Source organism: Crocuta crocuta, unplaced genomic scaffold (assembly GCF_008692635.1).
Source record: "Crocuta crocuta isolate KB4526 unplaced genomic scaffold, BGI_CrCroc_1.0 scaffold129, whole genome shotgun sequence".
Lineage (NCBI taxonomy): Eukaryota > Metazoa > Chordata > Mammalia > Carnivora > Hyaenidae > Crocuta > Crocuta crocuta.
Window position 1 is genome coordinate 15,044,661 of NW_027551571.1, and position 15,096 is coordinate 15,059,756.

The 15,096-nt window shown below is 34.0% G+C and overlaps 1 protein-coding gene across 1 annotated transcript; it reads left to right on the forward strand.

Moving 5' to 3' along the window:
• Positions 1 to 2,340: 2,340 nt before the first annotated feature.
• TDRD15 (tudor domain containing 15) lies at positions 2,341 to 12,494 on the forward strand. Its single transcript, XM_077751057.1, has 2 exons — positions 2,341 to 8,581; positions 12,436 to 12,494. The coding sequence occupies exons 1-2, from the start codon at positions 2,341 to 2,343 to the stop codon at positions 12,492 to 12,494; spliced, it is 6,300 nt and encodes a 2,099-aa protein (XP_077607183.1).
• Positions 12,495 to 15,096: the final 2,602 nt, after the last annotated feature.

Here is a 15,096-nt window from a genome sequence, read left to right on the forward strand (position 1 = left end):
CAACTATGACTATTTCATTTTGTTTCTCAGGCAAGGCCTCCCCAGGTGCTTCAGCAATCTGTTTCTAGATGTTCCTGGCATTAGGTGAGAGCATATGCAAACCAGGCTCAGATTTTTTTTCCTCCCTTCTGCTGTGAAACTCCACATGAGGCCATTTGTATTGTTTGAGGGAGGTTTAGGCTTCCAGTAGTTAATTCTATTCAACTTCTTTGTGTGTTTGGGTTTTCTTTGGCTTATATTGTATATACCCCTTCATTTAATGAAGGCATCCTGACCAAATCTGCTTCTTATACCTAAAGAGTGGTATGTTTCCTGAAAGACAAGTATTTTTTTTTCCTTTTCCTATTTTCTCTGATGGGTGTGGTCACAACAGCTTTTAGGTGAATGCCAGGAAGAGTGTTCTGGTGTTCTAGTACAGGATCCTTTCTTGAGCACCTGTAAATTGACCTAAGTCTGGGAATTGGGTATGGGCCTCTGACTTTAAATAATGGTGGTTTAAGGTCTTTCTTGTCTTGAAGACAAGTTTATTCTTGTTATTGGTTTATTCTAATGCAAGTCTTAAGTGTCTTGTCCATTGATTCTTTATTCCTACAGACATCAGGATCAAATAAGCATAGGCTGTAATCTATAGATCAGACAGTGATTACCACCAAATTAATTAGGAGGAAATAAAAACCATAATTCGCACCCAGATGTCCCTAAATCTTAACTCTTTCTCTAGCCTTACAGTGGCCTGTTTCAATTTTTGGACTTGGGTTTTAAGGCTTAGAAAGGGCTTTTGTTCTGTTTATCTTCGAGATCATGTTTATATTTGGATAAGATTTTATATTTTTGTCCTATGTTTTTCTTTCATGTTCTTATTTTTTCCTCTGAGTTTTCGGGTATTCTCTCAAAATTCTATTTCATTTATCTTTATTTTGATTTTTTTTAATGTTTTCGTTTATTTCTGAGAGAGAGACAGCATGAGCAGGGAAGGGTCAGAGAGAGAGGGGGAGAGAGAGAGAGAGAGAGAGAGACAGAATCTGAAACAGGCTCCAGGCTCTGCACTGGCTGTACGCACAGAGCCTGACGCAGGGCCAGGAGATCATGACCTGAGCCAGAGTCAGACACTTAACCGACTGAGCCACCCAGGCGCCCCTCATTTATCTTTATTTTGTGTTGACTTTCCTCATTGCAGTTTTAAATTTCTTACGTGTATTTCTTCGTAACTGCAGTTGTTGCATCTTAATGACCACTTAGTCCTATAAAAAAAAAGTGTAGTGCTCTCTTTTGACCTCTTGCAAACAGAAATCAGACTTTTGAAAAGGAAATTTTTTCTGTTTCCTTCAACATATTTATTCCTTAAGGGAGCATTTCCTTGGTTTCTTTTAATTGGTTTTCTTGCTCTCTTTTTAAGTCCAATGTTTTTCTCATGGAAAGAAACTGATAGTTGCGAAGTGTTAACTCCAAGTCAAGTAGAAGTTGAGCTTAGCTGTGTGACCTATCACAATCAATGTCGGTTCTTGCCTGAATTTGGGGAATATTTTATACTTAAATATTTGTTTTACTATTTTTAGAATCCTGTCAATCTAGAGAAAGTTAGCTGAAGCCATAGTTACAGCTTTGCCTCTGTGCTAAAGATTTCTTTTCCTTCCATACTTTTTGTGGCCAGGCATGTCAGGGACAGGGTCTGAATTTACCTAACCTGCCTTAGGGTCTTTACAGGCCTGGCTTTCCTTAATGGTGTCTGTGACTTAGCCTATTGCTCTCCATCAAAGATGTATTCGGGAGTTGTATAATGATGCTGATAGGGTCCAAAAGTTACTAATCGACAGAATGGGGAGTGCAAACATTCTGTCTCTTGTGGGTTCACTATCTGCCCTTACTCCTAGCATTCACCCTTTTGAGTTCTGTGTTGTGAGAAGTCTGCAATGAGGGAAAGTAGTTTTCTAACAGGAGTAGAAGGAGGTCTCCAGTGGACTTTGACTTCCTTCTATTACCCCACATCTGTCCAATATCTAGTAGAAACTTGTAAGTTTCTAGAAAATGAAGATTGAATTCCTCTTTTTTCCAGTCATCATATATACTTCCTGTTTTTCATGTTTTCTTCATTAATTCAATAGAAGTATTTTTAAAAATGGAAGGCAGTGAAGTTATATTTTGTTTATCTCTCCCATCTTGTCCAGTGAATTTTTTTTAACCAACATGTTCAGTGTGATATACAGGCATATAATGATTTTAAGGTTTATGTTTACATACCAAATTTACAGAAGGCTAGTTTCAGATATCTATATGGCAAATTTAATTGTGACAGTTGCGTATTCAGAAGCTAATTAGTACTTATTATTTGCTTTTTAGAAAATGGATTCCACATCTCTGTTACCAATGTTTTCAGACATGGATCTGACAATATCACATATAGAATGTTTTCCCAAGGACATTCTAGTGAGATTTCAAGGCAGAAATAATATTGAATGTGAGTTTGACTACCACATATTACAGAGGGAAATGCAGCATATTCCAAAAGTAAAAAATAGTGTGGACATTGATGAATTTTGTTTGGTGAAAGAAAGAGTATCTGGAGAATGGCAAAGAGGAAGAGTCGTGGAAAAGAAAAATGAACTATATACAGTGCTCCTGATAGATCACGGAAAAGAACTAAGAGTTGATAGTACACAGGTTGCTTCAGCCTGTGGCAACTTATTTGAGCTACCGCCACGGGTAATATTTGGTATTTTTGCCAACATACTACCAAATGGGGAAAGATGGCCTCCTAAAGCTTTGAATTATTTCAAGTCATTAGTTGGACTACGAGTGAAAGGTTGTGTACAAGCTGTGTTGCCTCTTCAAAGGACTCTTCTAGAAGTGCCAAAAATTATATCCCAGGTTCTTGAGTTACAGTTAGGCAGACTTATTGATGGGGATTCATTTCGTCTTATTGTGGAAATGTTAAAAGAATTCCCACAAGAAATGCCAGATTTATTACAACATAAAAGATCTGAATTATTGTTAAGAAAGAATGCTACTTCACTTGATATTCAACACATTCTGGATAATTTGCAGCCATCTTTGTCAGTAGGCAGGGTTGAAAGTATAAAGGTATCCTCTGCATTGAGCCCAAGTAAATTTTATTGTCAACTAATTAAATGGATTCCAGAGTTAGAAAACTTAACAGTGTGTATGACTTTGCATTATGATGCTATCAGTCAAGAAAGTAGTCCTACATGTGATAACTTTGGATTACTTTGTGTTGCCAAAAGAAGAAATGGACAGTGGTACAGAGGAATTCTTCAGCAGCTCTTGCCCAATAATCAGGTGAAAATTTGGTTCATGGATTATGGCAGTAGTGAGGCTATACCTTCAATTCACGTAAAGAAACTTAAACAGGATTTTATTTTAGTACCATTATTTTCATTTCCGTGTTCTCTGACATATTTACACAGTCCAGATAGAGATGCCAGAAAATCTCAACTGACTATATTTAAACAAGCCTTGCTAGGACAGATAGTATATGCACACATCGATTGGTTCAATAAAGATGAACATTTGTATTATGTAACACTACAAACTCATGAGTCTACAATTAGTTCTAAGTGTCTGTTGAAGACTGTAGGCACACAAGTACTCTGTCCAGTATCTGAATCAAAAATCTCTAGTATGTTTAAAGAGACTGGTGTTTCTGATGTAAACAGCTTTGCAGTTGAGCGTTTTATTGGAAATCCTGAACTGTCAACAGATTATCTAAACAAAAACTCTTTGAAAGTAAGTGTTCCTACTAAAACTGTAGAGATGGACATAGAGGCTGCCTATATAGCTTTTGTAGTATATGTATTAAACCCATCAAATTTCTGGGTACGTACTAATGAACATCAGAATGAACTTCAGGATATAATGAAAAATATAAATAAATTTTATGATTTTTGTGAAAACAATGAACTGATTCTAAGAAATCCAGAACCTGGATTATTTTGTTGTGCTAGATACAGCAAGGATAGACATTTTTACAGAGCTGTCATCACTGAAATTAATGGCTATAAGATTAACGTTTATTTTTTAGATTATGGAAATACTGATTCCATACCATTTTTTGATGTAAAAGTTTTGCTTCCAGAGTTTTGTGAGTTGCCTGCCTTAGCCATGTGCTGTTCACTTGCACATATATTTCCTATTGAAGATATATGGGTGAAGGCAGCAATTGACTATTTTAAAAAAATTGTTTTGAACAAAGCAATTTTGCTGCAAGTTCTAGCAAAAAAAGATGACAAGTACATTGTAAATATTCAGAGTATTGAAGCCTCAGAAAATATTGATGTTGTCTCTCTTATGTTACAAGCTGGATTTGCAGAATATTGGGAAGTAGAACCAGAGTGTTATCCCAAATCTGCAAGTGGAAATTCAGTGTTAAATTTAAAATCGAAAAACAAAATTAATATTAAAGTCTTACCTGCCCTTCTTAGAGGCCCTATACCTAAAAAGTACCATTCAAATAAACTAAAAGAAAGTAACTTGTGTTTGGTGAAAACCCCAGCTGTTAATGTCTCAGATTTAAAAAATCCTTTCACCTCATCTGTGGCACCTGAGTCACCACGACCTTATAAAGAATATATATTTAAACCAGGAACAGTCCTTGAAGTAAAGTGTTCTTCTTACTATGGCCCAGGTGACTTCTCATGCCAGCTTCAATGTAAGTTAGGAGACCTAAAATTACTAATGGAACAAATTCAGAATTATTATAGCATTCATTCAGATCCTTATCAGATTGGGCAGATTGCTTGTGTTGCTAAGTATTCCAAAGATGGGAAGTGGTATAGAGCTGCTGTTTTGACTCAAGTATCACAAAAAGAACTTGACATAGTATTTGTTGATTATGGTTACCAGGAAAGAGTTTTAGTTAAAGATACTTGTGCTATTAACCCACATTTTCTTTTGTTAGAAGGCCAAGCCTTCAGATGTAGTCTTAATCATTTAGTTGAACCCATTAGTTGTAAATCATTCAGTTGGACAAGAGAAGCATGCAGAGACTTTGGGAATTTTATTTCTTCATCTAAAGGATTATTGACTTGTGTCATTTATGCCTTAGTTCTTACATATCCAAACTCTTTATGTAACTTAGTGGATTTACAATCTCCACTTACTAGTGCAAAAGAATTTCTTATGAATCATGGCTCTGCACAGTATACTACATTATCAAAACCATTTCCATCTTCAGTTAGTCTTTACAGTTACTATTATTCTTCCTTTAACATAAAAATTGGAAGTGAGGAAGAAATATACATGTCTCACATATATAGTCCTAAAAAGTTTTATTGCCACCTTAGTAGAAATAATAAAGACCTGGAGGTGATAGAAACAAAAATCACAGAGATTATTAACCTCAGATATTGTCCAAAATATGACTCTAGTAGAATGAGATTGTGCATATCTAAGTATGCAGAGGATGGTCTCTTTTATCGAGCTTTAGCAGTGCCAACAGACTCATTAACTGACTTTCTGGTCTATTTTGTGGACTTTGGAAATAAGCAATTAGTAGAAGAAAGTACCTTGAGAGCTATTTCAGATCAGTTTCCAGAGTTGCTGTTTACACCTATGCAAGCCATTAAGTGTTTTTTGTCGAATCTTAGAGATGTAGATATTCCAGCAGAAATCAGTAGCTGGTTTAAAGATAATTTTTTGGGAAAACCGTTAAGGGCAATAATATTGTCCAGGGAGCCAGATGGCCAGCTTGGTGTAGAATTATATGATGGATATCAACATATAAATCAGAAAATTAAAATGTTGCTTCATGCTTACAGAAAAAAACATTGTGATCTAGCACCGTGTGTGGAAAAGGGTCATAAAATAAATAAGAGACTTACTACTTCTTTGAAAGGCAAAATAGAAAACCATTATCCTCATAATATAAATAAAATTAATCTAGTAACATGTTCTCAAAGCAAAACAGATCAGTTAATGAATCCCAGAAGTACACATGCCAAGCTTTTGAAACAGTCAGCTTGTTATAAAATTGAATCTGTGTCAAAAAGCAAAGTGAAGCCTTTGAGTGATGGATTCAAAAATAAAGGTGTAAAAATTGTCCCTGGATCTGCACATACTCTTGATGAAAATGATGTGGGCCAAAAATCAGTAAGGATTGTATCACCATCTTTCATCCAAGAATTAAATAAAGCAGCCTCTCAAAACCCATATAGTCTTACTAGACCACAGATCAAAGATCTTCCTCAACCTAAAATTTCCTTGAATGCCAAAGTTAAAGGATATATTTCTAATATCACTAATCCAGCAAGTTTCCATATTCAGCTTGCGGAAAATGAAAATGTAATCATCAGACTCACAGACGCTCTAAATGAAAGAAGAACAAAAATAGTGAAAGAGAGAAAATTTGTTAAGCCTGTGGTGGGAGACCTTGTAGTTGCAGAATACTCTGGTGACCATGCCATTTACAGAGCAGTCATTAAGAAAAGTTTGCCAGGAAATTCTTTCGAAGTGGAATTTATTGACTATGGTAACACTGCGGTGATAAGCACATCAAAAATTTATGAATTTCAGAGGGAATTCTTAACAATTCCTCGGCTAGGAATCCATTCTTTTCTTAGTGGAGTCAAGTGGAATGAGCCTGATGAAATATGGGACAGTGAAACTGTGGATTATTTTGCATCAAGAGTAAGTAACAAAACAGTTGCATGTGAATTTTTGAAAAAGCATGAGCAGAAATGGGAAGTAAATATCACTTGCAATGGAACATGTGTTATTAATGAACTACTGAAGTGGACAGCATGTTCAAAACTACAGAAAACAGTAGTGCAGATGCCGGCGGTTGTCTCTCAAAAGGCGAGTTCTGGTGAGGATAACGAAATGAAGAAACGAAGATCAAATGAATACCAAGGGTCTATAATCCTTCAACCAGCCTACCAACAGCTGGGTGACATTCCTTTTGAAGAGTTAAAACCTGGACAATTGGAAAAGGCTGAAATACTTTACGTCTCAAAAAATGGGACATTTTATGTGAACTTAACAAAAAATAAAAAAACCTTATCAGATTTATCAGTATTAATCACTAAGGAAGTAAAAAACCCTTCTTTATCAATGGAAAATATTGAAAAAGGCTTAGAGTGCTTGGCAAAATCTAAAAAAACCTTGAAATGGTATCGATCAAAAGTAGAAAAGAAGTGTGTTGATGAGAAAGTGCTTGTTTTTTTAGTAGATCGTGGTAGGTATGAAATAGTCCCTTTAGATAATACCAAGGTGCTTAGTAATGAAATGAGAAATATTCCAAGACAAGCTGTGCCTTGTAAATGGATTTGGTTTGAAAATTTTAGAAAACGGTCATTTGAGTCTATTGTGTGTTTATTTGCTCATCTAGAAATAAATATTCTTTTCCTGAAATGTTTAGACTCTGTGTGGGAAGTAGACATTTTGGTAGATGGCCTGTTACTTTTGGAATACTTAAATCTGAATGCAGTTCATGTTGAAAACAAACTTAGGTCTTCAGAAACCATTTTTAATATGGAATCTAAGACTCCTGTATCATGTGCAGTAAGATCCTATACTTGGGCCCCACTCCAAAATGGAAAGCAATATTCTGGTATTGTCACTGCTATTTCTGATCCATCAGATTTCTGTGTTCAGTTAGAAGATTTCTTTGACACAATGAAATCTCTCTTTGTGTTGCTTTCTGATCTACCAGAAAACTTACAAACAATGCCTCAAGAGTGCATAATTCCTGGTGCTAGTTGTTTGTTCAAATATGAATTGGAAGATCAGTGGAACAGAGTAGAAATTTCTGAGGTGTCTAATCAGTCTTTACTACTTGTATTGATCGACTATGGATTTTCTGTTTATGTACCTTATTCGGATACAAAAAATCTGAAAGTTGTTCCTGTGGAACTTTTGAATTTACCAAGGTTAAGTTATCCTTGTATCTTAGATGGTATCTTACCTGCTAAGGGGAAACATTGGAATGAAGAAGCCAAAAGTTTTTTTCAAGATTTGCTAAGTAAACCAGGCTTAGTTTTTCACTTGAAGAAGTCTGATTTTCAAACAAAACTGGAAGTAGATGTCATTCATGAGAAAAACAATTTGGCAGATATGTTGGTTGTATCTGGTCTTGCAGTATATTCTAAAGATTCAGATCATCTTAATGATGGAGTTAGTACTACTGGATCTACTGAAATCCAGTATCAATTACAGAGTAAGCCTATTTTCCCATTGTTAGATCAAAATTGTTACAAAGGAGAAAATGCAAGTTGCATCCACACTGAGAAACAAAAACTAAAAGAGAAAACTGTAAAGAAGAAAGAGGTCTATAAGACCCTCTTAAGGAAAAGCAATATCAATACAAGATTATATTCTAGAAATTTAACTCTGAGTAAGAAGGCTGACATTGGAAAACTTAATCCCCAAAGTACTATCACATTTGATACATGTACAGCAGCTTCATTTTGGGAACTACTGAATGACTTGAAGAATAACACCAATTTCATTGAAAGCATTTTTGAAAAACTACCAGCTGAAGAAACACAGGAAAATAACACAATGGATTTGAGAACAAGGATAAAAACACTGCATGTTAATGGAAAAATTATGTCCGAGGAACACTTAAAAGGTAGGTACCTATTTTTTTTTTTAAAAGTAGCTTATTTTTTTGTATATTGTTTTAGATTCCTTAAAAGTTTATTATATGCTAAGATTATCCAAATTGAAAAAATCATAGTGCAAGAAACTCACTAGACAGTCTGAATAAATGGATAAACTGGGAGTGATTATTTATAAAATGATACTTGATGATATTTTCTTTTTTTGAATGGTAACCTTTGAGAATGTAATGAAAGTGGAGAGAATTTTTAACCATATATGCATGTACATATACGTGACATTTTACAGATAGTTTCAAGGGTTTCACAAAACTAAAGGGCCATAGATCTCTGGTTACTCTTGCTATTAGTGAGTTCCTGGGCTCATTTTGAAGAACCAATTTTCTATTAATGTGTTTATTGGATGAAATATATCTTTCTTTAGATTTTTTGAGTGTGCTTTTAGCATATTGCTAATACAGTTAAATTTATAGTGTAAACTGACTTGAACATATTTCCTCTTAAATTTTTAGATGTCCAACTGATTCTATAATAAATTTTAATATTTTATGTTATTTGATTTTGCTTATGCACATTATATTTCAGTTTCTGTATGCATTAGTTACTGAGGATTTCATAGGCTATAAATGTTTCCTGCTTTAATGAATGTTCTGACTATAAATCTATTATTCCATGTTGTCATTAGTATTATTGCTGGTTACATTCTTTCAGTGATTGGAGGGATCTATATTCTTTCAGTGAGGGTGGGGGAATCTTATTTTTATTGATCTATTTTAGAAGGAGTATTTCATTTGAATTTATATTGAGGTGTTGTATAATGAATTGATAAATGCTTTAAAATTGGTCCTCTTATTTTTGAGTATTTTGATATTGAATTAGCAGTTATGCTAGAGTGCTTTACTATGTTCTAGGTACTGTGTTAAGATTTTTATATGTATTATGTCTTTTAAAGTTTACCAAACTCTGTGAAGTAGGTGGATATTAAGGTTTAAATGGAGTCCAATAACTAATACCCATTTCTTTGCCTGAATATTAAACCACTTTAGAGAGGAACAAGGAGAAAAACCATTGGTAAGCAAAATATCACATTAATTAAAAACAACAACAACACGGGGCACCTGGGTGCCTCAGTTGGTTGAGCTTCTGACTTTGGCTCAGGTCATGATCTTGTGATTCGTGAGTTTGAGTGCTGCATTGGGCTCTGTCCTGACAGCCCAGAGCCTAGAGCCTACTTTGGATTCTGAGTCTCCCCCTCTCCTCCCCTGCTGGTATTCGGTCTCTCAAAAAATAAAATTAAAAAAACAAACAAAAACAACACCCAAAACCAATACTGATGAACGTGGGAAAGGGGTTTACCAACAGTCAATAATTCAGACTCTCTGCACAGGTACAGAGGAGAATTTCTCCATTTTGGGGGCCTACCCATATAAAGCTTAGATTGAGTCATGTTTCTCCAAAAAAGGGACGGAGGAGGAGGAAGAGGCTAAACTGTGACCTATACTGTTGTCCTTCTAAATGGACCAGATTGACCCTCCTCCAAGTGTTTAAGTAAGGGAATAAACAAACCAGAGTATTAGGCTAGGAGAGTACCTCAATCATACATAGAAGGGAATCCCAGGAATGGGAAGAAGCACCCCTCCCCCCATTATTATACTATTTTATGGATGAGGCTCAGGGAAATTAAATTGTCAGTGGATCTAAAGAGAAAAATCTCCATTCCTTGCTTGCTAGCAATTCTGATGACCCAAAGTCTTTTATTAATTACTTATACTGCCTTTTGAAAAGGAGTTAGATATTTGAGTAAGAGTTTTCTGTAAGCTTTTGACCATCAGCCCATACGTTTTGGCACTTTTATAACCCACTCTTGGCCCCCATCTCCATCCCACCTCCTGCATTCCTAGTACAGAGTGAACTAATAAGTGAATTAAGTAAAAGTAGCTATTATAAAAACAGTTAAAGAAGCAAATATTAAAAAGTAAAAAAGCTTCATTTAGGGGAAAAATCATAATTTTGAGTGAGACAAATACAAGAACCATAGTTTCAAGGTTGTTCAACAGCAGTAGTATAGTAGACACTGCTGTTTGTTATTACTGCCTGCACATGCTCTGGTTCTGGGCAAAATGGTTTTAGTTCTTTTTGGTTGAAGTTACCAATATTTGAAACTCTTGCCTGTTAAGGAAGCTTTTCATGACATTAAGAAAGAAAACTTTAAAGAATTCTGATACTTGGGTTTCCCGTTTAGAGATTGTTTTAATCGGTCAGGCTACCACCTCACTGTTAGGACTTTAAAGCTCCCTGGGTGATTGTAATGTACAGGGAAGGATGAGAACCACTGTTTTAGAGACCATTATGGATAACTTTCTGAATTATTTTGTGAGAGAAAATAATTCTGGACTTTGTGAAAACTCTTAAAATCTATTCCTCCTGTAGTTGGAGGCCAGACTATAATGAGCTACAGCAATTCTTTGTTAAACTTAACATGAAGTAAATGTAGTAAAAATGCCATGGTGTTAAAAATGGCCTTGAAGTATAATATAGTTATTTTACCTTGACCAGGTATTGTTTTAATTATAGAAGTTGCTGCCTCTTCTGTTTAGAAAATAGGCTTAACTTTCCCCTAGTTTCACCCTACTGTAACGTATCAGTATTAAAATACTCTAGTTGTTTTTATTGGCAGATTGTTTTCTTAAGTTACTGGTCTTTTCCCAGGATGTTTTTGCAGGTTTTTGTTGTTGCTTGCTTTGTTTTTCCCTGGAAGTCATTGAATAGATAATTATGGGAACTAAAGAATGTAACAACCCTTTAAAAAGCTCACGGACTATCTAGTCACTCTTTGGTAATGAGGGAGTGCTTGATGTTGATATACCTTCCTACAATTCCTTATTTAACTGGAGAACACCTTTGAAAGAAATCTGGAATGGCAACCCAGCTTTAGAGTAGAATTTTGTCTGACGTATTTTATTACATTTGAAATAACACACCTAGACATCCAGGGGGAATGGCTGACAAGCATGTAAAATGTTAGACGGGATTTTGAAAATATGGGACTTGTAAGTAATACATACTTAATAAGTCACTTGCATTGGATGTAGTAGGTAGGGTATTTAAAAGGTCAGTGAAGCCTCTTGCTCCTTGAGTTTGAATTCCTGCTTCATCCCTTTTTAACTGTGAAACTGTAGGTAAGCTTTTTAATATGGCTGTGCCTCAGTTTTTTTCATCTGGAATATGGAGATTAATAACTAAGCCGTTGACTGCTTGTGAGCATTAAATAAGTTAAAACGTGTAAAAACCTTTTCACTGGTATCTGGTACAGAGTGAGTGCTCATAAATTTTAGAAATATCAGCCATCCCAGTAAAGCTAATGTATTTGGTTTGAAAATCTTTTGTAAAATTGGAACTTCAAAAATTTCTGGTGCTGCTCTGCAAGAAGTTGAAATATTTAGGACAGTGTATATATATGCACACACATATTTACAGTATAATGATTAGATTAATGGTTAAATTTCTATTTGGAAGATAGGATTTATGATTGAGATAATTATAGTTCTAAATAAATAGTAGAACAGACTATATGTATTTTCTCCAAAATGGGTATATATTAGTAATTGTTTAAGAAAAGATATTTTCAGTGGTTACACGTACTATTATATGTACATGTTTATAGTATGTGTGTGATCTGCTTATGCCATATTTCATTCCTCCTCTATCTTTTTCAATTGTGACTTTTAGGAATTGTAAAGTAAAAAAGAAATTCTGCTCATAGAAGGTATTTTCAAAATAAAATCTTGCGTATGAATGAAACCCATAATGCTTGGAAAATTGTATTACAGCATACTAATTATTATTATTTTTTGCTGTGTTTCAGTGAAGGGAGATGAAAGCTCAGATCCTCTATGTATCAGTTTAGTAACAAATAATATATAGGATACCCAATAATTACTGTTGTGTTGTAGATGCTCCAAATATATAATAAAAGTGGTAAGCATATGATTTCTAATATTAAAGCTGTCTTCAAGGCATCTAGGTTGTTCAGATTATTTCCCTAGGAGACCATGATTAGACTGTTACAGAAACTCTGTGTGACCAGAAATTGTGATGATTTGTTTGTAGAAAGATTATTTAGGAAATGTAGCTCACTCCCAAAGTATTGTTAACATTTTATTTGATAAACCACTCTTTGCTTGTGTTTCCACAGTCATTAGATAATATTTTACCATTATTTATATTTTTAAGGTGTCTTTCCTCACTGAAGCCTTTGTTTCAGTTGCTATTTTGTTAGGGTCATCACTGCAGTCATGGAAAGTACATAGAGAGTTAGTGCGACAGAACTGTATTTCCAGAAAAATATGGGTGCTTGTAGGACTGGCACTTAATAATAGGATATGGATGAGAAGTCTGAGTTAATCCCATTCTTCCCTGTCTTTAAATCCTACAATGGGATTTTTCTTTCATTTTATTTTGCAGTCATACCTATTTTTAATTTGATTTTATAGTTTTGGTTGTTAATTAGTTTAGTTGGGTAGATATTTTGTCAGTGTATTTAACTGTGAATTAGTTTATTTTGTATGTAAACATTTATTGAGCAAATTTAGAGTATTGTTTTGGTGCCAAGATAGAACCATAAAATCATGCAAATATACTTAAGAGTTGATGTTCACCAAATAGTTTTGAAGAACTAGAGATTTGGTGATTTAGAGAATGTTTGGAGAAATTTAGAAATTTCCGGAGTTAGGTAGGGACAATCAAGTATATCGTTGCACGTGTATATTGAATGTATTGATATTAGTCATTTTTTTGAGGATAGGAAGTTATTTCAAGAAATGCTGTTGTTTCGGAATATATAGGAGTTTAAGTTTGGTATCTTGAAAGTTTATTCAGTGCAGGGAGGCTTCATATTTTTACACTACAAATTAATCTGTGGCTTGTGATTATTTTAGAGAATTAACATTTACTCTTTGTAATCAAATTTCTTTGAATACTTTTGTGTCATTTTTCCCCAAACCTCACCAGATCTCACAAATTATTTTGTACAATTTAGAAAAATACTTCTATTAGAAAACAAATTTGCTTTATACAGCTTCTATGACTATTGTAATACTGGGTTGCTTTTGTTGTTTTGGTACCATAAAATATGGCAAAGTTAATGATTTGGTTAATTAAAAAAAAGAAATGAATAAGATAAAGTAGTATTAATGGATGTTTTTGGTACCAGTTTTATCATGAAGGGCCTCATACCCCTTCACTTTTTTGGAGTTCTTTTAACTTCATTTATATGTCTTGAGGTACGGTATTTTATGTTTGGAAATAGACAAACTTCACAAATTTACTTCTAGCATTTATGTTATTAAATACTGTAGAAAATGTTTTTACAAGTCTATGTTTCAGTTAATTCCTAATTGACTTTTTTATTAGACAGAAGCCCAATATAGAAAGTAACTAGAGAAAGGCTTAAAATTAAGTTTCCTTTTCAGATAAAAAGTGCTTAATTTAAAACCATTATTTTTCTCTTTTTTTATGAAGCTACATTTTTTTCTACATTAGTTTACTATACTGTGAAATTACAATGTGGAGGAAGTATAGTTACATAGTTATTCAGAGTACTCTCAAGTAAAAACAAATAGCATATTCATCTTAGAATTTTATTTTCCTAGGATTAAGTTTTATTAGATTTTACAGATAAGTTAATATTAAAATGTTTTTTTTTCCTATTCTAAAACACTTGTGTGAATTTAAGTTAGTAGAAGCTGTTTTTTTATGTGTTGGCACAGACTATTGATTCAAAATTTGAGAAGCAGTAGCACGTTAAAATTTTTAGATTAAAATATTTCAGAGTTGAGGATTGTTAAGTTTTACTTTTTAAATTTATTTCTGTTTAAAAATTTTCTCAGAAACATACTTGATAATTTTTTTTTTTTTAACTTTATTTTGAGAGAGAGTGCTTGTGCATGCCCAATCAGGGAAGGGACAGAGAAAGGGAAAGAGAGAAAGAATCCCAAGCAGGCTCCATGTTGTCAGCACAGAGCCCAGTGTGGGGCTCAATCTCGTGAACCATGAAATCATGACCTGAGCTGAGATCAAGAGTCGAATGCTTAACCAATTGCATCCCTAAATTCATTTGTAATTTTGCTATACTCCTATAAATTAAAAAGTTATTTTTTGAGCTCATGTCAAAGTTTTCTAAGAATGGAAAAAAGTATTCTTGACAAATGATAATTGATTTGGTTTTTAAAAAATATTAACATAGGCATTACTCAAGGCTGTGTGTATTGATATGAAATAAAAACACTCATAAGTAAAAACTTAAAGACCAATTATTTATCCATTTGTATTTTCCTGGCATGATTACTTTGATTCAAAACTCTTCTATAGAAGATGCTGAGTTGGTTAAAATCAGCATCTGATTTTTTTTAAACTTTTTTGTTGTATTAATATAACTTTTTTCTTTTTTTAAAAGTTTATTTTGAGAGAGAGTAAGAGCAAGAGCAGGGGAGGCAGAGAGAGAGAGAGAGAGAGAGAGAGAGAGAGA

Excerpts from the sequence above, each read along its gene's own strand:
- TDRD15 (XM_077751057.1), top strand. The coding sequence starts at position 2,341 with ATGGATTCCACATCTCTGTTACCAATGTTTTCAGACATGGATCTGACA. Across the intron at positions 8,582-12,435 it reads GTCCGAGGAACACTTAAAAG|TGAAGGGAGATGAAAGCTCA; the intron begins GTAGGTACCTAT and ends GCTGTGTTTCAG.